The sequence below is a fragment of the Wickerhamiella sorbophila genome, assembly GCF_002251995.1.
Source record: "Wickerhamiella sorbophila strain DS02 chromosome Unknown contig3, whole genome shotgun sequence".
In the NCBI taxonomy this organism is placed as follows: domain Eukaryota; kingdom Fungi; phylum Ascomycota; class Dipodascomycetes; order Dipodascales; family Trichomonascaceae; genus Wickerhamiella; species Wickerhamiella sorbophila.
In genome coordinates, this window is record NW_020194004.1 from 740145 (window position 1) to 765642 (window position 25498).

Here is a 25498-nt window from a genome sequence, read left to right on the forward strand (position 1 = left end):
TCAAAATGATTCCATCAATTCGCGAGCGTCTTTGCGAATAAGCTCGTCCGAGTCATTTGCTGCGACGCCGAGCTGTGTTTTTAGACTTTGGAGGGTTGATACAGAGAGATTCTTGAATCCACCTTGGTGTTTTGCATTTACTAGTTCAAGAAGTAGCACAATGGCACTTCTTCGCACGATAGCCTGCTCGTCACTTCGTTCATGTGTCAACACACCGAGAACCAAGTCTGCGACCTGGCCCTCTTGATCGGTTGTCAGGCTTAATGGAGCTCCTTGTATAAGCAGTCCAAGGATTGAGATAGCGGACATCCTCAAGCGATCGTCAACTTGGGGGTCTGGTCGAGACTGTGCCAAAAAGTAATCAGCCAAAAACCTCAGGTCCTCTTGTTGACAGGTGGGCCCAAATAGTTGCACTATACGGGTCATCGCTTCACGTTTTCTCAGAACCACATCCAATTGTGTAGATTTGTGGGTAGCGAGTCTTCGAAGAACGGGTCCTGGGCCCACAAATGCACTGCAGGCTTCTAGGCCTCTGATAGCGTTCAAATAAATAAATGAATCGTCATCTTGAATTTCCCTCAGCATGATCGACATGGCCTCATCGAGTGATATAGTATTGTCCTGCCGCTTGATCAGCTCTGAAATTAATGTAAGCCCATGTGCACGAACAGGAATCAACGGGTTTGCTAGAGATTCCCTCGCAGTTTTAAGCAACGCTGCGGAGTTTTCAAAGTCAGTGTCCTCGTCTCCTAAAGAGATCTCGGCCTCTGACGCGATTGTGTCAAGTAGCTCTATGCATTGAGAAGACTTTTCTCGGATATTCCGGTTTGTAGATTTCGTCAACACTTCGATTTGTTCCCTGTGACCGCCGATCTTTCGCATGAGCTTCTTTTTGGAGAACGCCTCGAGAATAATGCTACTGAGCAGAGATAGCCCTAATGCGACAAGATCACCATTGTCCTGTTCTTCTTCGTCGTCCTCTTCATCGTCGCTGTCGCCATCTAGGGCAACGCCTAGACTCTGGACATCGAGAACTTGTGGGGCAAGTTGCTTCTCAACAGCACCGTCGATAATACCGAAAGTCAGGTCCACAATCTCATTCGGTTTCTCAAAGAGTTTCGCTCGAAGTTCCGATGAAATACCTTCCAAAAGTTTCAGGTCTGACCAGATGCTCAATGCATCCCTTCTTGACGATGCAGTATACCTTTTTATGATGTGCGAGAACAAAGAACTCACAATCTTCCCCTGGACTTTGTTCAAGACGGTCAAGAAAAGATTGATACGAAAGCTTAATGCTTCCATGGTTAACTCAGGGCTGTTTCCATCGCTTTGTCGCGTTTCAACACTGCCACTCGAGGAAGGTCCAAATGTGATACCATCGACAACTGTTTGACCCAGTGATCTGGCAATTGAATCGGCAATCGTACCGTCATCTTTCAAGTTGATAAGACCAACGACTAATTGCAGCGTGGATCCATTGGGGCGTTTGGACTCTGAAAGATACGCTAGCAAAGCCCACACATGCAACGCTAATTTCTCGGCTAAATAACCAACAAAATCGCTCTTCCTCGATACCAAATTCATGAGGACCACTAACGAAGGCTCTAATTCCGCGGATGGCTTGATAAAAGGTTCGACTATTCTGTCTCTTAATGCTCCTAGCATCTGAGGTCGTGTTTCAGAGAGATCAGCCGTAACTCTCACCACCGCCGCAGTGATTTCAGGAGGCATATCGACTGATGCCAAAAGATTGAATATCTGTACCCCAATAGCACCAATATAATCTTTGGGCTTGGTGTTTTTTGGAATTGAGCAAAGAACTTGGGTAACGTGAGTTAGCCGGCTCGTGTTGACATGCTCAGACTCACGAAAGCCGGTGAGAAACTCAATCAATGCTCTCACTGCATCACTACGTTTCAACGGTAGTACTGCGAGTGAATGTGACAGCTTCTGTTGTACCCATGATGGCCCGTAGGGGAGAATACCGGTGTAAAGTTGATAAAGTGTGTAAGTTGGCAAAAGATCGCTCAACCCTTCGAAAATGGCATCGTAACGCAATGATCCAGTGATAATGTCAACAGTATAAGGTCCGATTAGTATTATATCCGCAAGATCGTCCTTTTTCCGTAAGATATTCAGTAGTTTGGTGAGCAGCCGTTCTAAAAAGTCACTTGAGAATTCTTCGGGGTTTTTCAAAACTGCCCATTCAGTTCTGGATTCCATTGGCGGCCCAACACCAGCATCTACACAAGGATATATGCCGTAACAAGCTATAACTCGCATAAGTGTAGACACCGTTTTCATATCTTCCAACGCAATTTTGATGATCTCTTGTTTCCCGTCGGTGAACGACTGTAACTCTAGCAGCACATCAACGCATCGCCAGATGACACTTTCCGAAGGCGAGCCTCTTTGCTCAATTGATGTAGATAATTTTGCAATGTCTGCTCCTTTGCTAGAAACTCCTTCATCGAGCCACTGCTTGGTCGCCGCCAGCAGCTGATCCATTACGAAATCTTTTTTTTTTTCCAAACTTCTTATGGCCGACCATCTAGAGATTCTTTCTGCAGCTCGTGAGGGCGAACTTGCACCTATTGAGGAGTTTTTCAAGCAGGAAAATGCTACGGAACTTTTCAAGAGTATCAAAAACGAATACTCGCTGGCAACCCCCCTTCACATGGCAGCAGCCAACGCGCACGTTGATGTGTTGAAGTACATCTTGCATCATTTGGACGAAAATGAGCGGGCAAACATTGTCAATCAAAAAAATGACTCCGGGAACACTGCATTGCACTGGGCAGCTCTCACTGGTAGCTTGGAGTCCGCCCAGCTGCTGGTAGGAGCCGGGGCCGATGCGAAAATCAAGAACCAAGCAGGTTTTGATTCTATTTATCAAGCAGAAGTTGCCGAAAATGAAGCACTTGTGGAGTACTTTCTCAAGACAGTTGATTTCGAGGATGAAGAAGAAGAGACTATCAGTGCCGGTATCCCTGAGGAGGAGACCAAAGAGAAGGACGTTTAATATATAACTCATAGACTAGAAGCCTAATTATATCATGGGGTTTCACTCGTTAGAAATGCCAAGCGATGCAAGGATCTGAGAACGGACGAGCTGCTCAAAGGCAGGCCGATCGTCTCTCCACATCTTACTGGCATCGATGTTGGCTGGGCTCTCGCTATTGGGCTCTGCAAGCATGCTAATAACACTGACCAAGATCTTCTCCACCGACTGGATAGGAGACCACCGCTCAGCAGCTGTTTCGTACATATTAGGGTCGTCACCGGGGGCATGGAGAATAGAAATGCAAACCTCACCGTTTTTATAGACATTGGGGTGGAAAATCGGGCCGTTGAAGACCATCTTGGGTGGGTTCAAAGGATAGTCCTCGGGAAAAGTCAAAGTGGCAGGATAAATGCCGCCCTCGTAGCAGGTGTCGGGTGGCCCAGCCAGGAGGCACTCCCACTCAAGAAAATTGTCCTCTGAAATCGGGCCGGCAGACACACCCTCAGGCGGATCGTTCAGAAGCTGCTTGTACTCGGTCATCAGCCGCTTCACGGCGGTTGATTGTTTCTTTGGACCCATAGTTGGCAGTGGTCTAGTTAGGAAAGTAGGCCCGGATATATGTCATCGCAAAATCAATGCGATTATGTAATTTCGAGGTTTAGCGAAGCCTTACTTTCTACGCTTAATGATAACCTACCAAGGGCTGAAATACGCCTGTATACATTGTATCAGAGGTCATAGGGCGTCGACGTGTGAACACCGTGACCGACCACTACTGCAGGTGCGCCGCCGTGGGAGACCTATAGGAGATGGGATGACTAGATTAGCTATTTTGTCGAAAAGTCCATGTGAGTGCATCGCAAATGGCCGTAGATGTCTGTGTGATGACGCCCATCAAACCTGTGTGGTCAGCACTATTGACTCGAGCTCTGTTTCCTCTGGCAAGGTGTCAAAAATGACCCTAAGGCTTCGAACCTCGGGTAAGCCTATAATATCAGACGAAGCACAAACAGATGAAGAGCCAATTCGTGCAGGAAAGTATGTGTTTGTTTCTGTCGGCGGTGGGTTATACCGAAAGCAGCTTGCTTCGGAATTCGACGCAGTAGAGAGAGGCACGAATGCAGCCATGGACCCATCATCATCGTGCGCAGTCAAGTCATGTTGCAAGCCTCAACCTGAGGCTTCAAGCTCTTGCTGTTCTAAAAGAGCTCCACAAGAACCCCATTCACAAGTCGAGACTCAACAGGGCCCTGAAGCTTTCCAGGAGTATGCTCCGCACGAATCCCAATCTGCACCATTTTTAATTGCGCCAATGTCTTATAACGGGCACGGCGTCGATGATTTAGGTTTGACCCAAGACGAGACAGATGAATTGTGGGGTGCCCAAAGAGAGCTTGATTTTGCTGCAATGTGCGTGATGCCAGGTCAATGTCAGTGCGACGCAAACTGTGCATGCGAAAACTGCTACACACATTCACGGGGCCGTTTCCACGGGAATGCTCTTTTGTAGTACCTAGAATTGTACATATATTTCCAGTTATTCAATTGAAAGCTAGGTATGGATATGGTTTTAAGCGATCACAACCAATTGCATAGGCCTTCGTAATAGGCTATTTAACGTGGCATATTTACGTCTTTTTAATCACCAGAATTTGCGTATTGCACTCGAGGATAGCAGTAACTCACTCTTGATTCCGATACCGTTTGTGTTTTAGTTGATTACGACGAGGGCAGGCTGCATCCACAGTGCTTATCAGCTGCACCAGTAACCACATGAAACGAAAGAGCGCTCACCGTACGGCTACTCAATGTCCTCAAATACTCTTCTGCCAAGTGCATATGGTTTTACAAATTTCATCACACAGGGAACCGCAATCTTGCGTGGTATTATCCCTCGCGCGACAATCGCCTTTACAAGCCTGCAGGGGACTTGCTTTGCATATACAGAAGATAAGACCTTTCCTATTTACATTCGTCTGACATGACGGAACTAGTCAATAAAGATGACGAGCTGTTGATGAATCTGGGTTATAACCCGGAACTGCGCCGAAATTTCTCCCCAATTCAAGTATTCGGCATTGCGTTCTCCATCATGTCGCTTGTGCCGTCCATCGCGTCGGTCTTAGCGGATACTCTGCAAGCCGGAGGAGTTGGTATGACCTGGGGTTGGCTAGTGCCTTGCTTTTTTATCATGTCTGTCGGATTAGCACTTGCCGAGTTTGGTTCTGCTATGCCGACCTCTGGCGGGCTGTATTGGTGGACCTTCAAGTTTGCACCGAAAAAATTCGGAAGCCCGCCTGTTTTTTCACCGGCTATGCCAACACTCTTGGTCTGGTTGGCGGTTTCTGTAGTATCAACTACGGCTTTGCTCAAATGGTCATGTCGGTGCCCGCAATTGCAACAGATGCTAAGTTTGTGCCTACAAAATACATGTGGTACGGGATTTATGTTGGTGCAGTTGTTTTACAGGCATTGACTGCGATGACATCCAATAGATTCCTTTCGCAGTTGCAGACCTCTTGTATCGTATTAAACATGATCCTTGTCGTGCTTATTTGTATTGCCCTTCCCGTTGGGGATTCGAAACAAGATCGAGGTCTGAACTCCGGGTCGTTCGTGTTTGGTGACACAACCAACCTCTATGACTGGCAATATGGCTGGTCATTTTTACTCTCTTGGATGTCTGCAATCTGGACTATAGGTGCCTTCGACTCGTGGATTCACATGAGCGAAGAAGCATCGAATGCTGCAACGGCAGTACCATTGGGGATTTGTATGTCCATCGGAAAGTGTGCAGTGCTTGGTTTTGTGGTTCAGGCTGTTTTGGCTGCATGTGTTAAGCCTGATCTCATTAGCACGGTAGAGACGCCCGTGGGTCAGCCCATGGCTCAGCTCATTATGGATTCACTAAACAAGGAATGGGCTATTGCCATGATGGTATTGATGCTTATTGTACAATTTTTGATGGGTTTGTCTATCCTAGTTTGTGCATCCCGTCAGACCTGGGCATTTTCGCGTGACGGCGCGCTACCATTTTCCAACTGGGTTCGCAAGATCAATCTGAAAGATGGTGTTCCCCACAATGCGATCATTTTCGATGGCATCATTTCGTTAGCTTTGGGTTGTTTGACTCTCATCAACAACACAGCAGCGTTGTCTCTATTCTCTCTTTATGTTAGTTCAAACGGCCTGGCTTGGCTCATGCCGATTTTGATGAGAGTCATCACATTCAGAAAAGGCGATTTCGTTCCTGGTCCGTTCTACTTGGGTCATACCCTCTCTCGCATCAATGGTATTCTAGCTGCGACTTATTTGGTGTTTCTTGTGTTTGTTCTGACCCAAATGCCTACGTCGCGACATGTTACAGCATCAACTATGAACTATACTTGCGTTATTAACCCCGCAGTATGGATAGGATGTCTCATTTACTACTTTACACGCCTAAAAGTGGTTCGAGGGACCTAAACAAACTGTTGGGGAAATTGATGGTGTTGATCCTCACTATGCAGTTGATGGTTCAATCACGGAAATTCAACAGAGCGAAGAAATTTCCTTGAATGAAAAAGTTATCCAAAATACAACGCTTTCCACAACGTCATCCTAGGATTTGTTTTGTTTGAATAAGTCTCACCTGGTTCTTCTGGTCGAAAAGGCGAGTTTTACCCCACATGCAGGCTGCTTATGCGCCATTCCTGACCTGCAGCTAAATGGCGCCCGTAAAGCATTCAAGGGCATCCGATATCGGATAAATCGGATACGATCGGACCAAAACCCGTGCGAAACACTACCCCAGCAGCACGCCCGTGTATTGAAGTTTTATTTTATGGCATTTTCCTGCTTCACGACGTAGTATGCAGTTGTTATAACCTCGTCAGCGCCCTACAGCTACCCCGGATTCGTGCCGTAGGTTTTAGCCCAAACCCAGATAAAAGTAGCAGTAATGCCGCACACTGCATAATATGGTTATTGTTCAGTCACACTGAAGCGGTTACTTATAATTTAAGACTTGAGCGGTCAAAAAGCATCACATCGCGTTATTTTGTCGCAATTCGGCAATTTTGAGCTTTGACAGCTCAACTTCGGCTGCAGGCGGACCTATCGCCAGCCCAATGATGTGTCAGGAGATGCGGAGCAGGATTGACATAGAAAAAAATTTGCCCGTTCGAGGCGCTGAAAAACTTTCTGGGTTAAGCTTTCATTACTAGGTGAGCTAGTATGCTATAACTGGCTTGCTCCCTGGTTATGGCAGGCTAATCCGAGTTAATCGATCTTATACAATACTGTAACACATCGTACTAGCTCCCCCAAAAAACCTCTTGACACGCAGTCGGAGCACACTGTGCATCGAGAGCTGGTGCGGGGAAGGGTTGACAGAAAAGAGTACACACCGCACGGTTGAAGCGAAATTTAGCAGCTTAAAGAATATAACTCACTTTTTAAACTTCTGAGCTTCATATTGCTACCAGGCTGACCGTTTATAGATGTCGCTAAGTTGACTTTATTATGTTGGTTCACTGCAGGACCATCAGCAGGTCTCGAAAACTATCGTCGATTGTGCAGCGATCGTGCATTTTTTTTAAAACTGGAGGCTGTACGCCGCCACATATAAAATGCAGGGATCGTACGTGGTTTCAAAGTGTCTGCCATGTCTGAAGAGCTCAAGGGACCAGATTTGAGTCCCCCTGCGGTCGCGCACTACTTAGCGACGCGACCGTCGACACTAGTTCCACCTCCATTCCACGAGAAAAAGCACCTGCTCAATCCTTTGCCTGGACTCCGCGAAATCACCTTGCGTCAATGGTCTTTTATTGGTGTGGCTTTCTTTGGCTGGACATGGGATGCTTTCGACTTCTTTTCCGTATCAATCGTTGTTCCAAACATTGCAAAATCCCTTGATCGCACTGTTGCCCAAATATCCTGGGGTATCACAGTTGTCTTGATGCTCCGTTCAGTCGGTGCCGTTATATTTGGTCTCGCCGCTGATAAGTGGGGTCGTAAATGGCCCTTTATCATCAACTGTCTTGTGTTCATCGCTCTTGAGCTGGGCACTGGGTTTGTTCAAACCTATCCGCAATTCTTAGCCGTGCGTGCACTGTTTGGCATTGCTATGGGTGGTATGTTTGGTAACTGCGCTTCAACCGCTCTCGATGATTGTCCTCCACAAGCAAAAGGTCTGATCTCAGGTTTACTGCAACAAGGCTATGCTTTTGGTTACTTGTTAGTCGTTATTTTCAACAGAGCTATTGCCGATAATTCTCCGCACGGCTGGAGAGCACTGTTCTGGTTCGGTGCTGGGCCGCCTGTTCTAATCATTATTTGGCGTTTATGTCTACCTGAGAACGATGCATTCCTTGAGCACAAGCGTCGCCGCGAGGTTGAAGGTGATGCAGCGGTTACTTTCGTTCGAGCCGCTAAAGAGAGCATGAAGACCCACTGGCTCCTGTTCATTTTCCAGGTTTTGTTCATGGTTGGCATGAATTTTATGTCCCATGGATCTCAGGACTTGTATCCTACTCGCCTGAAGAAGCAACTTGACTTTAGCGAAAACGCAGCTACTGTAACCAACTGTGTCGCAAACCTCGGTGCTCTAACTGGGGGCATCTTGTTCGGCCACTTGTCTCAGTTCGTTGGTCGTCGTCTCACTATTATGATATGCTGTGTTATTGGGGCTGCTTTAATTTATCCCTGGGGCTTTTCACATCAAAATGCAAGCATTAACGCTACGGCTTTTTTTATGCAAATGATGGTCCAGGGTGCCTGGGGTGTGGTGCCAATTCATCTTATGGAGCTTTCTCCCCCCGCACTGCGAGCTTTCGCCTCCGGTACTAGTTATCAGTTGGGAAATCTCGCTTCTTCTGCAGCTTCAACTATTGAGGCGACTATCGGCACGCAGTTCCCTCTCTATGATAAGGACGGAAATAAAATTCCGGGGATGTACGACTATGGAAAAGTTATGGCAATCTTAATGGGTGCAGTATTCGCCTACACGTTCGTGGTCTGCTTCTTGGGTCCTGAACGCCGCAATGCCGACGGTGACATTCGCGAAATTCACGACGAGGAGAACGTCGATCCAGAGAAGATCACCGTCGAGTATATCGACAAAGAGGAGATCAAGAAATCCAAGCACAGTACTCCCGTGCTTTAATTTGTACCTACCCACGAGATATGTTAGTTTATTTTAAGGTTAATAATATTGATTCACAGCATTTATGAGGTTTCTCTTATGCATGCCAAGAAGAGTTAATCCAGGGAAGCACATTTTAGGTTTCGAGTAGACGCAGTCACCTAGGGGGCCGCGCTTCCTGTTTCTTAGTCATGTGCCGCAATGTTTCATACCCGGGAATTCGAGAGGCCTGATGACCAACCCGGGAGGCTACCCGGTTCTCCGGTCCCGACAACTACGTCATACAGAAGATTAGTGTGCTGTTGCGTGAGAACGCAGGAAACACATGCACTGATTTTGTTGAGGAAAGATAACGTATTTGGCTCGGACAACGTGCGGGAAGGACAAGAACCTAAAAATTGCCCCACACTTCAACGCCGTTTCAACAAAATGCAATTTTTAAGACTGCTCAGGCTTGCCCCTTTGATTCCGGTGACTTTGGCCTCTACCCAATTCTCCCGGATCTCGTATCGAAGGCTGAAAAATGCTGCCAAACCCGTAATGTACCCCACCGAGACCGATATCATCTGAGGCTGCAATCTGGGGTAATCCATATGCGAACTATCAGTCAACCTGCAGCGTTCTAAGTGGGTTCCCGCTGTGACCTGCCATGTCGACGACCCAAGAGCCCGGTCATTAATAGCGCAAAAGTTAGTGGGGCCGACAGAAGTGCACCGGTTTCGCACATTGAAGATATTTTGTCGAAATATTTTCCCCAGCCTTATCCGCGTATTCTCAATACTGAATTTAGTGCGCCTCAAAATTTCGGCGAAGGAGTTTATCCAGATCCATACCCGCAGCCTTCGATCTGCTTTGTCAAGCGTTGTATGTGTGTCTTGAGCGTCTATGCAATGTAGCGTACGTGTCTTGGCTTTGCGGGAAAACACCGGTAGAGATAAGAGCGTTGGATTTTGAGTGTTATTGAAAGACTAGGCTATGTAACAACAACATTATTCAAGTTGCCGCCGAGTCCGTCTCTCCGCGCATGAGTACCTTGCGATTTCTGCAACCGGTAAAAATTTGCTTGGCCGTCTCTTCCTGGCTCTGTCAGCACCCGTACCCTGATTCACTTTTCCTGCAGTTGTGCGGAGGGGGGCTCGCGTAATTTTAAAAAATGCTGCATGCATGAGAGTTTATAAAATGGGGCCTGTCTTTCCTTGTGAAGCTTATCTTGATAGCCCACAAGCAGAAGGAATCCTAAACCTACGTTTTGAGCGTTGTAAATAATCTTTTGTCTACCTCGTGGATATTCAATCAACATTTCCAACTATGAGTGATCTAGAGAAAAAGATTTCGCTCGACAATGCTATTTCAGAAAACTTGTCATCTGATGATTTCCAGTCGGAGAAAGCCCCTCAAAGCAAATGGAAGCAGTTTTTCTCCGATTTTAAGCGCCCGAACGAACATGACTTTGATTCAACGGGCATGACCCATGAGCAGATTGCGTTCACTCTCATTCAGAGATCTAAGCCCCAACTCAAAAAGCGTCATTTGCGTGCGGTCGCTGCTGCCGGTGGTATTGGCACTGGTTTATTTATTGGTACTGGTTCTTCGCTCAAAAATGGCGGTCCCGCTGCTTTGACGATCGGTTTTGGTATCGTCGGTATTTGTATCGTTTGCACCATGTGTGCCATGGGTGAGTTAGGTGTCCGTTATCCTGTACCAGGCTCGTTTACAACTTATGCGAGTCGTTTCCTGGATCCCTCTTGGGGTTTCACACTCTCTTGGTTGTATGCGTTTAACTGGATGGTTGTCATTCCTCTAGAAATTGTTGCGGCCTCTATGACGATTTATTACTGGCATACGGATAACAACTCAGCGGCCCATGTAAATGTGGTCGCTTGGGTCCCTCTATTTTACGTTGCATTGCTAGCTCTGAATTTATTTGGCGCAAAAGGCTATGGTGAGGCCGAGTTTGTTTTCAGCACAATCAAGGTCTGCGCAATGATCGGTTTCATTATTTTCTCTATTGTGATCACTGCAGGCGGTGGTCCCGTTCCTTACCGAGGAGCAAAGTATTTTGATGATCCGGGTGCTTTTGCTAATGGCTTTAAAGGTGTCGTAACTGTGCTGGTAAGCTGTGCTTTCGCTTTTGGTGGAACTGAAATCTCTGGTATCGCAGCTACTGAAACCAAAAGTCCTGCACATGCAATCCCCTCCGCTGTCAAGCAAATCTTGTGGCGTACAATCACTTTCTTCATTGTAGGAACTCTTATGCTTGGCTTCATGTTGCCTTACAACGGTGATCCTCGCCTTGGTACCGATGATGGCTCTGGTCAGTCAGTTTCTCCTTTCGTTCTTGCTTTAGAGCACTCAATGGTTAACGCGGTGCCTAGTATTTTCAACTCTGTTATTATCATTTCAGTGTTCTCTGTCGCTAATGCTGCCATCTTCGCGTCATCGCGCACGTTTGTTGCAATTGGTTTGGCTGGATACGGCCCGAGATGGCTCACTCGTTGGCTCACATACATTGACCGACGTGGTCGCCCTCTTGGTGCGCTTACGATTTGTTTTGTATTTGGTCTCTTGTGCTTCGTTGCTGCTTCTGATGCCCATGTTGAGGTGTTCAATTGGCTCTACGCTTTTTCGGCGCTTTCATTCCTGTATGCTTGGGGTACAGTGTGCTTGGTTCATATCCGTGTGCGCATGGCAATGCGTCGTCAAGGTATCTCCACCAGTGAGCTGCAGTACAAGGCCTCGACAGGTATCATTGGGTCCTTTATCGGCCTTGGTATTTGTATCGCAATCTTTGGTCTTCAGTGGTGGACTTCCCTTTTCCCACTTAACGGGAAGCCAGATGCTCGTATTTTCTTCCAGGCCGATTTGTCGGTTCCTTGTGTTATCGTCATGTACGTGGGACACAAGCTTTATACCAAATCTCCGCTGTATATCAAGCTTGAAGATATGGATATTACCTCTGGTGTACGTGAAATCACCGAAGAAACCATCCGCGAGAATGAAATTGAAAACGAGGCTCGCAGAAACGCAAATTTCTTCAAGAAGATCATTAACTTCATGTGTTGATGGCTTCCTCCTATAATCAACGTTGAAGGCGTCTTCGCGTGGACTTTATTTTATATAATTATAAACATATATGTTATTAAACACACTATAGTGTAAAAACTACTTATTTGCAGCTTCCCACCGTTATTCAACGTGTAGGTCTTCTTGGCTCTAGGCAAAGGTATCGCGACTAGATCTGACTTATTGTAAGTGTTGGCTGGTAGCACAGGAGCTGGAACAGCTTTCCTGAAAGCTTCTGGGATGGATTGGATCTGACTTGGCCCGTCGTCTGGCTGCGTCTTTAGCGGGGCCACCCCAATCATGAGAGCATCCAAGTCAACTGCAATGTAGTTGGACATAGCCAGCGAGTTACCCAAGGCACAATAATCAATGTTTCCTGTGGGTGGCAGCTGAAGAAAGCAAGCCTTTTGTTGATCGGAAAATGTGAGCGGTGTCTCTGTGAGATAGTCTTTGAGTGCAGTAGTGAGCGGGACACCGCTGATATTAAATACAAGACTACCAGGTAAATCACATGGAGCAAGGTAACCGCCTAAATCATCATGATAAAGTAGACCATAAAACCCCACAAGCTCGTCCAAGAACTTCTGAGGCAAGTATGTCGCCTGCATGCCAATTGCAAGAAGAGCAGGACTCTCCATTTGCAGAACGGGATAAAGTGTACCATTCGATTCAAGCGAGATACCCAGTAGAACAACTTGGATCTCCAATGGTGCCTTAATATGCTCTAGTAGCTCGCCGTCCACGCTAACATCGACTATAGGCACCAGTTGAAGGGACCCTTCGAATTTGGTGTGATCAACCGTACCGAAAGCTAGAGAGCCGCTGTTGTCTGCTACAAACAAAGAGTAAGATGTTGATTTAATTAGCCCAGCACTCTTCAAAAGGATAGGTAGACTTTTATAAGTTGGCGACACAATCCCATTTTCAATCTGCACCCCAGTAGACTCTCCATTTTTGGGACCCAACCCCAACACACATATAGGAACGTCGCTTGAGGATGCAACTGCAAAAGTAGCATTGAAGGTACGAATAGTGTCATTCAACCGGATTCCTAGTATTGAGTTCACATATGACCCTGTAATTGTGTCACCTGTGGAAATCATTCTACTAAAGTCCGAGAAATCTGTTGTTGTATCTACATTAGCACGTTCGAGATCGAGCAGCTCACATGTGTCATAGTTTTGACAAGAACTCGGATCACTCGTGACGTATGTATCACTATCATACGTCACAGCTATGCAGCGTATGGGTTGAAGACTTTGACCAAAGTACAGCTCTACAATGATAGAGTTGGGATCGTAAACTTTTCTCAGATCTGTAAAGCCAGCGACATTGCTCATAAACATCAAATTGACCAATATATAAAACATATTTCTAGTCGTAAAGTCATAAGGTTTTTTGACTCAAAGTGTCAAAAATAGGATAGAGCTAAAAATTGCCCAGAACGTGATCCGGAGTTTTGGTGCCGCAGAAATTTCTACTATAGGGAAAAAAGTAGTGTTTCCTGCGGTCACATTAATTGCCGAGGTAAGCTTGCTGGCATTGTAATGTGGTGCTGGGTGGGCCCCTGATATTGACCCGTTCGCGGCTGCCATTTCGACATCACTTTCGATTGTATACTTGACAGGCGCAATTGCAGCCAAAAATAGCTCCAGATCGACATAAATATATGCTGCGCGAACAAAAGGATCGCCCAAACACCATAACGGATCATCCTGTACTGTCATGAGCATTGCGCAAGCTGGTGATCCATCTGTCATGTTTGCATCCAGGCTGTATGCGTACTCACTCAAAGGGACAGCAATTTCTACCCCACTAAGATCGAATACAATTGATGCTTCACGATCACAGGGGAAAACGTACTCGAGTTCCTCGTAGACGGATGCTAACCCCAGTACTTTTGCCAACGGCTTGACAACGCTTGCAGGCAGCGTGGTAAGCGTGTTTCCTAGCGAAAGACTAACAGCGAAGTTCATAGATGCAATCGGAACGGTTCTGTTTCCGTCGGACACGGAGATACCATTCAGCACTACTTGGAAATCGGTAGGGTTTCCCACCAGTTTCGTCCCTAAACTCGCATCGACAGCATAATCGACTAGGGGCACAATCGACAAGTTTCCATGGTATTTCGCATGGTCGATACCTCCAAATAAAACAAATCCTGTTTTCGAGGTCCAGGTATTCAGGTAGACTGAGTAGGAGGCTCGATTAACAAACCCTTGGTTTTTCATTGCAATCGGCAAATTGTCGTAGACAGGACTCACCTCGCCGTTTTCCATTGTGGTAACACAGGACTCTCCGTTTTTTAAGCCCAACCCCACAACACACGCGTCTGTTCCGTACCCGGTTCCATTTTGAGCCAAACCAAATGTGGTATTGGTAAGAGAGTAGCCACCATCCCATTCGACTCCATTAGGTAAAACGTCTATGCCTAACAGTACATTGTCCGAGGCAAATGAGCCTGTAAAATTCGCGGCTGTAGAAACAAAGCTTGGGAAGGTGGAAGGATAGTAATACAGTGTGGAGGACATATTTTCTTCGAACACAAAAGCACACGTTTTGGGGGCCCTAGAGCAGTCCTGCAGCTTGTTGGAGATAAAGTACGAGTCGCTGCTTGTCATGTCCACGAGACATTCTTGAAGTTGGGGTGGGGTCCCAACAGCAACCCATACCGTGTAAATCCCTTGATTGTTCATCAGGGTTAGATTAGCTAGACCCGTTGGGGGCTCTGTTGGACCCGCTTGGCCACCTTCCGCTGCATCCCACAACGCCTGAAGCTTTAACAGGATACCTAGAAAGCGAGAACGCATCTCGTCGCTTCGTAAAAGAGAGATCTCTCACCGTTAGGTAATCTTTTAGAGGATGTCCCAATGTAAGGGCAGGGGCAATTTTAATCAGGGTGTGCCGAAATTCTAATCTGAGTTCTAATCAGCATAGCAGAATCCAAATGAATGCAAGCAGAGCGGCCGGAGTGTAGGCACCCACCTTAGTTGCGCTTGAAAAAGCAACAACTGAATAAAATGTCTGGTTGTTTGTTGAGATGTTAAAGTTATTGTTCAAACCTGCGTCATCGTACAGGGGTGCCCTCGTCGCATTCGTGATGTTACCGCCGGCAGATGCAATCTCGTAGATGGGCTCAAGATCGCCATAAATTGCTGGCGCAAATGAGACCTCAAAACTCTCCAAATCAACGTAGACGTAAGCACCACCGAAAAATCCATTTCCAATTTCCCAGATAGGGTCCTCCTGAGTGTCCATGAGAACTCTACAACCCTGCGAGCCGTCTTCCAGTTTAACACTGCTTTGAGTTTCAACAAAATTTTCAAGCGGAATAGTAATGAGAGCTCCGTTGAAGTTGAATGTTAAATCCCCGAGGCGATCGCATGGCATCCAATAGGACTTAGTGGCATTTTGATACACCATCCCAAAAATTCGTGCTATCTGTGAGCCAATGCTGGTAGGTAGCATCGACGTATTAGTCCCGAAAGCAACATTGATGGGAATTCGAGCGTCTTGCACGACATCAATGCTCTTGGCACCGTTCGAAACTGTGAGCCCACTCAGAACAACCTGAAAGTCAGTAGGCTGTGAAATAAACTGCTGCCCCAGGCTTGCGTCAGTTGCATAGTCTACAAGAGGAACTGTAGATAAATTGCCCTGGTACCTTGAATGATCCACCCCACCAAAAAGAATAAAGCTGGGATTGTCAACGTCTTGGCTCAAATAAACCGAGTATGACACCCTATTTACCAGTCCGCTTTTCTTCATCAAGATGGGGAGGTTGTCATATACCGGGCTCGCATTGCCATTTTCCATGCTGTTGATAGATAGTTCGCCACCCTGTAACCCCAATCCGACTAGACAAGATCTCAATAAATAACCCTCGTCTTCGATTAAACCGAAGGTCATGTTTGTGAGCTGGGTGCTACTGTTCGTGACCTCACCCTGAGCAGGGCTATAGGACGTTTGTGTCTGCACACTAATATCATCCGCTACAAATACCCCGCTCACATTGAAATAAAAGCTCTCGAACGAAAAAGTTGCAGGGTAATAAAAAAGTGTGCTCGATTTGTTTGGGTTGAACGGGACTTCCGAAGGGTCAACAATAGTGTCCCCTCCAGCTGCAGTAGAAGCTCCGTCGCCGGAAATAAAGAAACTGTCACTACTGCCCATATCAACTTTACAATATTGCCGTTGAGGTGGGCTTCCGAGATCCAAATGGATGAAATAGTCAGTAGAGCCTTCGCGCTCCATGGCCATTAGCACGAGTCCAGAGGGAACATCCGCACCAAGCACAGAGCAGAGTAGATATAACACGGAAAAACACGCCCCTATTGGTACAAGCATGCCGAATGAAACTATGTTGGTACTTTCACAAGCACTCGCCAGGTCTATAAAGCACTCAAGCGGCGAGATGAGATAATCTCTGCAATATGCACGCATTGCATACCATCACGAGGCCTGCGCAGGTAGCGAATTTACATCAGCTTCTCGGTGTACTCCCCATATTGACTGGTGAGATTCACTTTCTGCTTTGATATTTGGAGAGTTCCGTAGTTTAATTTTCCTATTGGCCACTCTCTGGTTGCTGTGACCCTGCATAAAAAGTTTCAACCCCTTAGGTAACATACTTTTTTTTTCCCCGAAGTAGCCCATGTCAGTTGCACCGGCGCTGTCAACAGAGGGGGCGTATGACCGGGTTCCGGTGGTTGTTTCATCTCACGAATTATACGAGGATTCAAAGCTGAATGAAATCTACCATACTGACGAGATTGCAGCCCACATTGTGGCAAATAATTACTCTGTTCCCTGCCTTCAGTTTCCAGATCATCTTCTTGAAGATGCTTCACAGATTGCCAGTGCAATAGAACGTAAACTTGGGCAAGATTTCAAAGGCAAAGTGTATATTCTAGCGGATAGTGCTTACTCCCCGTGCTGCGTCGACGAGGTCGCAGCTCAGCATGTCAAGGGGGATGTAGTGTATCATTTTGGTAACGCCTGCCTCAACCCAGTCAATTCTATTGCACCTGTGTATATTTTGCATGGTCAGAAGGTGGATCTTGTCTCACTCGAAGAACAGTTAAAGCAGAATCTAAACGCTAACACAATTCTGTACGCCGATACAGACCTTACACATATAGCGTTTGATCTTGCTCAGCGCCTTGGTTGTACTATGGCTTTGCCTTCACGGGCAACTTTTATTCCGGCTTTGGATATTGATGAAACCTTTATTCCATGTTTCCTACCCAACCGGCTTCTGCCTCCCAACCACTCAGATCTTGATGATCGAACCATTATTTATCTCTCTTCTGACTCTCCGTCAGACTCTCTTCTATTGCATCTTTCAACTCTATCATCTGATCTTCATGTGTTCGATGCTAAATCTGCAGGTTGTCCTGAGATCACTCCACACCAATCGTTGAGGAAGCGGTACCGCCTAGTAAATATGGCTAAAGCGGCAGGGACTATTGGCATCCTGGTCAACACCCTTTCGCTTCGTCACACCACAGATGTTTTGCAGTCCTTGAAACGTTGGCTAACAGCGGCAAACAAAAAATACTACGTGTTCGTGGTGGGTAAACCTAATGTCCCCAAACTAGCAAACTTTGAGGCAATAGATTTGTGGGTGATTCTTGGCTGTTCTATGGGTGGAGTCATTCTGGACTCAGGAGAGTTTTACAAGCCTATCATCACTCCTTATGAACTACAGTTGGCACTCAATAATGAGTGGACCGGGAAATGGCTACTAGATTTTGCTGAAATTCTACAACTCAACGTCAAAAATCCCGATGAAGATGATGAGCCGCTTTTCGACACGGTGACTGGTCGGTACGTTACAACGAACAAACCGTTAAAGCAGGCTGATAACACCAAAGATGGCCAAAACTCTCAATTGGTGGGCACTTCTCAGTCTTTGACCGTTAGAAATACCGTTTCAACGGCCGCAGAATTCTTACAAACGAGATCATGGACTGGTCTAGGTTCTGATCTTGAAGGTCAGGAGGGGAAGTTTGCCGAGCTGAAAATCGGCAGGTCGGGCATTGCACGTAATTACACTTCCAAGTGAGCAGTGGAAAAGCCTAACGCCTAACGCCTAACGCTCGTACTATAGCCGCGATTTCTGCATCATTTGTCGCACGAAAAAAATCGTTCTTGTTGACATTGACTATGAGGGAAATTTTTTGTTATAACTTAAATAGATCACTATCTTTTGTTATTTTCAAACTTGCGCTTACTAGGAACGAAAAGCTGGGGCTTTCGTCGTCTCTCGTGGCCAGCACGAGCCGTTGCATCGAAACTGCGCTGTTTGCTCGCCCTAACTGCATGGCCTTCTTTAGCCAGTTGGTGTGATTCATGGTCCGTATGAGATGAGTCTTTAACAACATAGTCCTGTACAATATCCTTTGAAGAATCTTCTTTTGAGGATTTATTCGGTCTTCGCAACGGTTGATAGAGGTCGTCACGGCCCTGCCCGCCACAAGGAGTCGAGCTTCCACGCTGGCTAGCTCTTGGAGATCTGTCTCTATCTGGACATCCAAGCTGGTTGGTTTTCTGATGGGCATACTCTGGGTCATGCCGTCCAGTTGACCCTTCATTGGCATACTTTTGATTTTCACGCCCATTTACATGCATTTGTTCGGGGAGAGAGTTTGAATTTGCTGTGAGGTATTGAGCTCCCACATTGCCTCGGTTGTTGTTGGTGGCTCTGACAGCATCTTGCTCAGGCCATGGGCCACTGTCGTAATGAGACTTTTCCTGAGCTTTCGCTGAATCATGTTCTTTAGTTGAAGCAGGTTTTTGTTCGCCTGGTTCAGTATCGTTGAATGTTTGCGATGGGCTTTCAGTAGGACTGTGCAATCTTTTGTATCCCTCAGAAGTCTTGTTCCGTCGTGTTTCACTAACCGAGTGTTGCTTGTTGGACATCTTAATCCGTTTTTTAGGAGGCTCCTCTTCAGAGCGAGACTTCTGTGAGTTAAACTGGACAGACCTTAGCCAGGTATTTTTGGCTGCAAGTTCTAAACGTGGCGGCATCAGCTTGATAGCTCGTCCAAAATCTTTTTCCCTATGGTTGAATTTTGAGAACATACCAATGTACTGTGCATAATCTATTAGCCGTGCCCAAACTTTGTTTTTGACTAGCGACTCTTTATTGCCAACAATCCATAGGGAGGCTTGCGCACGCGTAAAAGCGACATTCATGCGGCGGACATCTGCCAAAAACCCAATGCCATCTTTGTCTTTTTGAGCACGGACACATGACATGATAATAATCTCCTTTTCCTGGCCCTGATATCCGTCGACAGTGGCAATGTCTATCCTTCCTGCTATCTTCGCCCCAAACCTATCACGAATCAGTCGGCTTATGTAGGTTTGCTGTGCCTTGTAGGGTGCAATAACGCCGATTTTACTAGTGAAGTCGATTTTGGGGCAACATCTCATCAAGTACGAGATCATTTGCACAACAACCTCGGCCTCAGCTCGATTCCGCAATGACATCGTACCCGGCCTCTCCTCAGTACCATGTGATACTTCTATAAATCGGAAAGGCGATAAAATATCGTTCTCATGCCAAGGTCGAGATGTCTTAAGAGCCATATCGTCTCCATCTTTGAGTTGACCCTTGTAAAATTCGTGCGAAGGGAACCTTGAAATCATAGGGTGCATGCGAAATTGTGTATCGAGAAGGGTCATGGATTCAGGAGAACGTTCGTAGAAACGCACGAACATACTCTGTTCATACTTCAATCGAGCTGCTTCTTGTGAAAGTACTGTGGGGGGAAGCTGATGAGGGTCTCCGACCATAATACACTGTTTGCAGCCGTACTTTAAGGGGATTAAAGCTGATAGCTCGACACTTTGAGCAGCCTCATCAATGATAACAGTTGGGAATGTCATCTGAAGAGAATATAGCATTGAATGAGCCGCACCAGAGAGCGTACAACATATCACTTGCGCATTTGTCAAGTATTCGCTCTGGAGCCGCTTGTACTCTGCCTCTTTTCTAATACGCTCTTCTTTTAGCTGTCTTCGTTGCTGGCTTAGAAGTCTGGAGTATTCTTGAATCGTTCTGCCACATTGCTCCAGTTTGTCGTGCAGTTTAACAACAGCGTCTTGATCCAGGCCGTCATTATCACGGCACTTTAGCTTTTCTTCAAGCTCTGTGCGCTCCGTTGTCAGACTGGTCAATTTTGACTTTAGTTCTTCATCTGGGGCTGAAGCGATCGAATACATCGACTTTTCAACAAGCATCTCGAGCGAAAACTCTCTCACTTCGGGATTTATTACTTCTTTTCTCCCTAGCCGCACGATCTTTGGCAAGAATTTCTGGCCTGTTCCCAGCGTAATTCCGAGTTTCAAACGAAGAACAATCTCATCTACAGCGGCATTTGAAGGTGCACAAATGAGTAAACGCTTCTTTTGACTGCCCGATATGCCGGAAAAGTATTTTCCAACAATACCCAAGATCGTTTTAGTCTTGCCGGTACCAGGTGGGCCTTGGATCAAACTGAAGCCTTGATTCGCAAGTGCTGTTTCAATCGCTTGTACCTGTGATGTGTTCAGGCCCTGAACCTTCGCGTCAATATCACCAGATTGAGTTGCTACCTGGCTCACAGGCCGGTTTGCTTTCCCCTGTAAGACCGAATCCTTTAGTTCGTAGTAAGGGAGTGCCTTCAAAGCATTGTACTCACGCTCTACCGTGATCACACTGCAAACTCTTTGCATAAGTAGTTTGCGTCCCTGAGCCATGAATGCCGAAAGCTCTCCTGGATGGTAAGTTCGAAGTTGAAGATCAGTGTAGCGCTGGCCCCTTCGTGTTTTCAAGCTTCCCTCTTTTACAATCGCCAGACAATGCATCATCTCCTTTGCTATTCTAGGTTTAACAGCACCATTTGCATTTTGGTCATACGCTATTAGGACAAGGTCTGAATCACCAACGGTGGATCCATTAGTATCCTTAGCTTCCATTGACGCATATACATCAATAAAATCGTCTGTATTGACCCTTTTCCCTATTTCAAGCTTTAACACAGCGTCTTCATTCTCCTCTCGAGCACGTTGTATGGATTGCCAGGCCTCCAAGTGTAACAATGGCTCCATCACCTTAGTATACTCCTCGACATCTTTAAAAACGTTGGGAACAGATACTGTTTGTTTTATAAATCCCGTAGGCAATGGTGAGTTTAAAAAATAATCCCAAGAGAGTATAGCTTTGTGGAGATCTGTGGGCGATATTGATAACCTTGCCATCATTCTCCTCACCCCCTGCTCGCTTTCACTTAAAGCAGGTGCTCGTTGTGAGCGATTCGCAAGCCCAGGAGCCACACGCGACAAATTATTGATATTTCTGGTTTTCCTTCCTAGAGCTACCAAAACACCTGCCTCGTCGTCATCTTCATCCTCGTCCTCGTCGTGGTCTTCATCTTCACCTTCACCACTACTGTCCCGACCCTTTAGCTCGTGCTGCTTGATAATTTCAGGCGCAAGACGTTGATTAGCTCGTATTTCGCTTGGTTCGTCTTGCTTCTTGCGGTTGAACCCTGCAGGTCTCGCAGGGTGTATCTCTTTTGGAACTTGCGACGGCTTTCGTGCAACTGGCCCCGAAAGATGTGCTTGTTGTGAAGCTAGCTGTAACCTTATCTGTTCCATTGCCGATAATTCCTTAGGTGCGGATGGTGTAACTCCCTGCGCAGTAAGTCTGGATGGATTCGTTTGAGGTAATCTAGGCGTTTTCGTGAAAAAACTATCCATCGTTCTTTGTCGAGTAGTGGAATGTCGACTAGATTCTGAAATCCGCGGCTGAATTACTGCCGTATTGTCCGAGAGAGCTGAACCGGTTTGATGCGTCACGTTGGCAGGTGTCGAGGATGCCTTCGTCGATGTGCTTTCAAGGTTCCTCACGAGGTTACTCATTTCTTCATTGGAGAAGGCACCTGTTATAGCAAGCAACTCGGCATATTTGTCTGTCGTCAGAAGTGTTTGGCTTTGAGAAAGAGCTTTGAAGTAGTCCAGAAGAGACAGCGGCACCTTCACAGCATACTTGTTTATAAGCTCGATCAGGCCCTTATATATCCTGAAACTACTATCCAGCTGGCTTTCATCTCTCAATTTCAAGAGTGGTACCATGCTTTCGAGTGTTTTCACAGGTTCCTCCACCAACTCATTGCCATGGTTGAGTCCATTTGTTGCCGCAGGCATAGTAGCTTCCACACGAGTAAAATAGTTGAGTAAAGCCAAGCAAAGCTCCAAGCTATCCGAAATATACTCACGTAAAACGGAGATAGAGAATGCCGCCGATTTACTCCATGATCGAAGACTACCAAAGGAAACTGTCATGGTTTTCCAAGTTACATTCCACAACTCTAGGATAGGGCTGGAAACAGCATTCAACTTTTGATTCACATCATCTATGACCCCCTCTTCGCTATCATATAGCACATCAAATACTAGTTTGAAGAGTTTGACTAGGCCCGGAAGAATCTGGAACTCTCCAAGCGAAAGCGTCGAATCTGAAATTTTCACAATGACTGCAACAGCACGCTTGGGGTTTATTTCGAAATATCTCGTAATTGCGAGGTCAAAACTATTCTCCTCATCTGCGTAAAGACGAGCAAAGATATTTCTTGCCGTCTCGGCCAGATCGTTATCTAGCCCCAGGCAAGCTAGCAAAAGTGCTGTCTCGGCATCTGCATCTTCAAAAATCCTAAGCAGCACATCTCTGGTGCACAGAACGCCCGTTGTTCTATATACCTCAGAGATCGCCTTGTAAGTTGCACAACGCTGATCCAAGTAAGGTGAAAAACTCGCTCCTGCTATGACTGCTTGGGCAAAACTTTCGCGCATTTCAATCAGATTCTTATCAGCGAATATCAGCTCCCATGGGAGCTTTTTGGATCTATTGATATTAGAATCCATTGTGAAATCAGGTGATTTTGAGAGGATGGCCAGAACAGTGTACTGAACAAGAGATTTCATAGTGGAGGCTAAAACGGATAATGCGTTCTGATCGGTACCTAGGGTCACCCTTCGTATCGCTTCAACGAAACTATCAGTCCGCTCTGTCAATAAGTTGAATAGGCCCATACGAAGCGAGATATCTCTAGCATATGTAACGAAGGACTGCTGTTTGAAAGGGACAGTTAGTGAGGCTGTTACAACGTTCAGGATTGCCAAATTAATTTTTTTGTTAGCTGAAAAGTTCAGGCCCCAGTCAACAAAGCTTTTGACACTCTCTTGGTTGTGTTGTGACTCTGGAAAGGTGGTAACGATCTCCTCAAAATTGTCAATCCAGCTTTGCCAAGCTTTATCTCCTAGAGTGGAATACACGGTATGCAGATGTGCAGACTCTGGTGTGCTTGCAGGCTTCAGGCCGTTCTCGATCGCAAGGCCTATTTTCTTCAGAATTTGGGTGACCATCGCAATTTCTGGAAGCCGCCGCCGTCTAAGCGATAACTTGGATAGCCAGAGAAAAAACCCAGGACCAATAGAATGCGATGTCTCCCGCGAGGTCAATTCATAGAGCTTTCCAAGAGTGACTTCATCAAATTGATCGAATTGAACAGATTTTACAAGTTGAGAGAGTAAAAACCAGCTAAAATCGTTGTCATTGACTAAACTTGCCTTCTTTTCAAAGATGTTTATCAAGGCCCTGCTTTGATCTTCTCCCCAACAACGACCCAGCGCAGGTCGGTACTCTTCGGAAAATAAAGCTGCTTCGAATTTGCTTTGAACTGACGCATTATCTGAAAACAAAAGGTAGATAAGCCCGGGAAGCAGGTACCTGCCTGTCAATGCAATTATCTCATCTAGATTTTTTGAGATTTTTTGTACGAGTTCATTCTCCAATCTTTCGTTCGATTCAATTCCAATCTTGTCAAGTATCAACAGTGCCTCCGAAATAGATATAAGATCGTCTGATTCATCGGCGATACATGCTGTCGTTCCAGGATTGGACGTGAGCTTCTGAATCCTTTCGAGATCAAAAGTGTCTAGGATACCAAGAAAACTTTTCATACGGTTCTCTTCGAGATGGAATCCCCTCAGAGTATTGACAAATTTGTGGCGGCTTTCATGGTACTTCAAAACACATTTCCAACACGAGCTCAATTGGCTCGTTAGAAGGCTTTTGTAAGTGCTCTTCAGCTCTCCAATCCTGCGGTCACCATTTTCAATGTATGTAAAAATGAGAAGTGAGACCGTTGCGTACTCGAAGTTTTTTGGATCACAGAACCAATGAGCTGTGGTATTTCTGAATAAAGGAGATACTAGATAACATGCAGCAGCATCTCCGTAATTTTGAAAAGCTTCACCACTCCTGGTATCATTTTTCCATTTGTCTCTGGTCAGATCGAGTTCAGTTTTCTTTTCTGAGCACATAGCTATTGCTCAGTCCGTACCCCCCTGCTTGGTTAGATTTTGAGCAGTGACCTAAGCTTGATTATTTTGGGTATCAATATATACACCACGCGAGAAGTGCTGGAAAAGGCCATCAATTTGTTCCAAAAAGTTGTCAATATTTTGTCTATAGCTATCTTGGAATAGTTCTAATTAAGAATATGTTATGGTAGACTGGAGATCAGGTTGAAAACATAGGCTGATCCACCAGGTGGGTATTTAGACAATAGCTTATATCAAAAATAATTCGAAATAAATCAGTTCAAGTCTCCATGCTTAGGTGACATATGATGTTAAAAAAATAAATGTACTTTTCCGCGGGAATCCAAGGCAGCAGCTACAAAAAAGTAATGATTCGACCCAGGATCGAACTGGGGACGTTCTGCGTGTTAAGCAGATGCCATAACCAACTAGACCATCGAACCAATGTGTGGAAAATAATCTGGCGATACGTACAAGTAGCTAGAAGAGCACATTTGGGGACTTTCAAGTGACCGCTTTCAAGGTGAACGTCGTACTAAACCTTTAAATAGTAAATTCTGGATTTGATTGAGAAATAAGCAAGGTTATAACACAATGCTGGAATTTTTTGCAGTTTTTGAGTTTGGAAAGCACCGTGCCCCACTTGACAGGAAATTGACTACAAAAAATGATTCGACCCAGGATCGAACTGGGGACGTTCTGCGTGTTAAGCAGATGCCATAACCAACTAGACCATCGAACCAAATACTTGGAGACTACTGCCTTTGTCGGACCTGCTCTTGTAGGACACGAGAATGAGGATTACAAAAAAATGATTCGACCCAGGATCGAACTGGGGACGTTCTGCGTGTTAAGCAGATGCCATAACCAACTAGACCATCGAACCGACCATGTTTAGGGAATGAGATACTTATATATACATCAAAGTCTAC

The 25498-nt window shown here is 45.9% G+C and overlaps 12 protein-coding genes across 12 annotated transcripts; 6 read left to right on the top strand and 6 right to left on the bottom strand.

Annotated features, from left to right (window-relative positions):
- B9G98_02278 (RNA polymerase II assembly factor RTP1) lies at nt 1–2508 on the bottom strand (the record flags this gene model as incomplete). The annotated part of the gene is made up of 1 exon (XM_024808835.1): nt 1–2508. One exon carries the CDS (start codon nt 2506–2508, stop codon nt 1–3), a length of 2508 nt encoding a protein of 835 aa, XP_024664603.1.
- Nucleotides 2509–2539: 31 nt separating this feature from the next.
- On the top strand, nt 2540–3022 carry B9G98_02279 (Ankyrin repeat-containing protein YAR1; the record flags this gene model as incomplete). Its single annotated transcript, XM_024808836.1, has 1 exon — nt 2540–3022. One exon carries the CDS (start codon nt 2540–2542, stop codon nt 3020–3022), a length of 483 nt encoding a protein of 160 aa, XP_024664604.1.
- A 42-nt stretch (nt 3023–3064) lies between these two features.
- Nucleotides 3065–3583, bottom strand: B9G98_02280 (Ubiquitin-conjugating enzyme E2 G2; the record flags this gene model as incomplete). The annotated part of the gene is made up of 1 exon (XM_024808837.1): nt 3065–3583. One exon carries the CDS (start codon nt 3581–3583, stop codon nt 3065–3067), a length of 519 nt encoding a protein of 172 aa, XP_024664605.1.
- A 106-nt stretch (nt 3584–3689) lies between these two features.
- B9G98_02281 (Metal-binding activator 1) lies at nt 3690–4514 on the top strand (the record flags this gene model as incomplete). The annotated part of the gene is made up of 1 exon (XM_024808838.1): nt 3690–4514. One exon carries the CDS (start codon nt 3690–3692, stop codon nt 4512–4514), a length of 825 nt encoding a protein of 274 aa, XP_024664606.1.
- Nucleotides 4515–4985: 471 nt separating this feature from the next.
- B9G98_02282 (GABA-specific permease) lies at nt 4986–6469 on the top strand (the record flags this gene model as incomplete). The annotated part of the gene is made up of 2 exons (XM_024808839.1): nt 4986–5169; nt 5223–6469. The coding sequence occupies 2 exons, from the start codon at nt 4986–4988 to the stop codon at nt 6467–6469; spliced, it is 1431 nt and encodes a 476-aa protein (XP_024664607.1).
- Nucleotides 6470–7649: 1180 nt separating this feature from the next.
- On the top strand, nt 7650–9149 carry B9G98_02283 (Carboxylic acid transporter; the record flags this gene model as incomplete). The annotated part of the gene is made up of 1 exon (XM_024808840.1): nt 7650–9149. The coding sequence occupies one exon, from the start codon at nt 7650–7652 to the stop codon at nt 9147–9149; it is 1500 nt and encodes a 499-aa protein (XP_024664608.1).
- A 1287-nt stretch (nt 9150–10436) lies between these two features.
- B9G98_02284 (General amino-acid permease GAP1) lies at nt 10437–12191 on the top strand (the record flags this gene model as incomplete). The annotated part of the gene is made up of 1 exon (XM_024808841.1): nt 10437–12191. One exon carries the CDS (start codon nt 10437–10439, stop codon nt 12189–12191), a length of 1755 nt encoding a protein of 584 aa, XP_024664609.1.
- Nucleotides 12192–12241: 50 nt separating this feature from the next.
- Nucleotides 12242–13531, bottom strand: B9G98_02285 (Aspartic proteinase MKC7; the record flags this gene model as incomplete). The annotated part of the gene is made up of 1 exon (XM_024808842.1): nt 12242–13531. The coding sequence occupies one exon, from the start codon at nt 13529–13531 to the stop codon at nt 12242–12244; it is 1290 nt and encodes a 429-aa protein (XP_024664610.1).
- Nucleotides 13532–13594: 63 nt separating this feature from the next.
- On the bottom strand, nt 13595–15001 carry B9G98_02286 (Aspartic proteinase yapsin-3; the record flags this gene model as incomplete). The annotated part of the gene is made up of 1 exon (XM_024808843.1): nt 13595–15001. One exon carries the CDS (start codon nt 14999–15001, stop codon nt 13595–13597), a length of 1407 nt encoding a protein of 468 aa, XP_024664611.1.
- A 118-nt stretch (nt 15002–15119) lies between these two features.
- B9G98_02287 (Aspartic proteinase MKC7) lies at nt 15120–16538 on the bottom strand (the record flags this gene model as incomplete). The annotated part of the gene is made up of 1 exon (XM_024808844.1): nt 15120–16538. One exon carries the CDS (start codon nt 16536–16538, stop codon nt 15120–15122), a length of 1419 nt encoding a protein of 472 aa, XP_024664612.1.
- A 307-nt stretch (nt 16539–16845) lies between these two features.
- B9G98_02288 (Diphthamide biosynthesis protein 2) lies at nt 16846–18258 on the top strand (the record flags this gene model as incomplete). The annotated part of the gene is made up of 1 exon (XM_024808845.1): nt 16846–18258. The coding sequence occupies one exon, from the start codon at nt 16846–16848 to the stop codon at nt 18256–18258; it is 1413 nt and encodes a 470-aa protein (XP_024664613.1).
- Nucleotides 18259–18395: 137 nt separating this feature from the next.
- B9G98_02289 (Helicase SEN1) lies at nt 18396–24566 on the bottom strand (the record flags this gene model as incomplete). The annotated part of the gene is made up of 1 exon (XM_024808846.1): nt 18396–24566. The coding sequence occupies one exon, from the start codon at nt 24564–24566 to the stop codon at nt 18396–18398; it is 6171 nt and encodes a 2056-aa protein (XP_024664614.1).
- Nucleotides 24567–25498: the final 932 nt, after the last annotated feature.